Source organism: Propithecus coquereli, unplaced genomic scaffold (genome assembly GCF_000956105.1).
Source record: "Propithecus coquereli isolate 6110/MARCELLA unplaced genomic scaffold, Pcoq_1.0 Scaffold78, whole genome shotgun sequence".
Lineage (NCBI taxonomy): Eukaryota > Metazoa > Chordata > Mammalia > Primates > Indriidae > Propithecus > Propithecus coquereli.
This window is the reverse complement of record NW_012153951.1, coordinates 5,619,299-5,620,743: the sequence shown is the minus strand read 5'-3', so window position 1 is coordinate 5,620,743 and position 1,445 is coordinate 5,619,299. Positions and strand designations below refer to the sequence as shown.

Here is a 1,445-nt window from a genome sequence, read left to right as displayed (position 1 = left end):
ATGCTATTTTCCTAGATTTAAAAATTGAACATTATAATAAAGATGTGAATCTTCTTAATTTATAGTTCTAGTGTAATTCTAATCAAAATCATGTCACATTATGACAGAGTTTCTAAAATTGACCTGGAAGAATAAACTGAAGAGAGTAGCCAAGATAATTTTGTAAAAAGACTTTCTCTACTAAGCATCACAATGTTCTACAGAGCATACAATTATCACAAAAGTACGCTACTGGTGTTGGATGTGAAATGCAAATCTGGAATTGTTGTAAATGATTCAACACATGAAAAGACAGCATTGGAAGTGGTGGGGAAAGGTGGAGACTATTTAATAGTAGGAGGAAAACTGGTCAACTATTTGGACACAAATGTTGGGTCTTCACCTTGTACTTCTCACTAAAATAAGTTCCAGGTAGATTAAAAAGTCAGATATGAAATAAGCAAACTATAAGATCCCTTCATAGCACTTCTCATTCTCTGACGTATTTGTTTGTTGACTCTTCTCTCTTTGCTAGACAGTATGCTTGGAAGAAGCCGAGGCCTTTCCTTGCTGCCTACGTTATCTATCCTTAGCACCTAGAACGATCTGACACATAGGAAGCATTTAATAAATGTTAGTCAAATGAATGAATAAAAACAATGAAAGAAGGCACAAGGGAGAAAGTTCCCTTTTAAACTGAACATAGGTAACAAACAAACAAAAAAAAGGAAATTCCAAAAAACCATCCAGGAATAGTTTTGCCCAAATTTCATACATCAATACTATTGCTACTTTCAAGATCCACATACATAAAATTTTGCTTTTTTTCCCTTGTTTTGTTTTTTTAAATGAATGTTGATCAGATGCATTGGAGAGAATGGGGGGTCGGGGGGAGAAACATAGTTTATTTTTACACTTTCCTAAAATCGGTATTCAGAAGTTTTATATTATTGTCACACTCTTCTCAGCATGCCATTCTATCCCACCCAAATCTGCCATGTCCATTTTGTCCTCTTTCTCTTGATAGAATGATGTTGCATTTTTCAGATTTGGGTGGACATCCTGTTGTACCCACTTCTTTCTTGCCCCCGGTTTGACCTAATCTCTTCACCTATGCATTAAAACCCTGCAGGGTTCTGAGCACAGACAGCATGAAACACACATCTAGTCTCTGAGAGGGCTTCTTTGCATGATGCTATAAAGCACTTCCAAAAGTGCTCTTAAGCATGGGGCTTAAAAATATTGCAATCGAACATGTCATTTCTTTTGGTCCCTAAACTTTGATTGGAGAGGAGGAGGAAACAAAATTTGACCTACCGAGGGTGGGATCATATTCCCAGATGAACCGTTTGGTCAGAAATCTCACTACAAGAGCTGTGGAAGAAAAGAGCAACATTTCAAATAAATTCGTTAATTTGCTTAGCGTTCTTATCCTTTTAAGGAAAGAAAAATGAACCATAAAACCT

General features: G+C 36.2%; 1 protein-coding gene across 2 annotated transcripts in view; it reads right to left on the bottom strand.

The window, feature by feature from the left end:
- RERG (RAS-like, estrogen-regulated, growth inhibitor) overlaps positions 1 to 1,445 on the bottom strand; it is a 183,056-nt gene that overhangs the window by 34,687 nt on the left and 146,924 nt on the right. The window contains exon 3 of one of the 2 annotated variants that reach the window (XM_012662779.1): positions 1,297 to 1,353. The exons of the other annotated variant lie outside the window; for it this stretch is intronic. Coding sequence (XP_012518233.1) covers positions 1,297 to 1,353 — 57 coding nt within the window. The remainder of the gene's footprint in view (positions 1 to 1,296; positions 1,354 to 1,445) is intronic. 2 annotated transcript variants of the gene reach the window in all.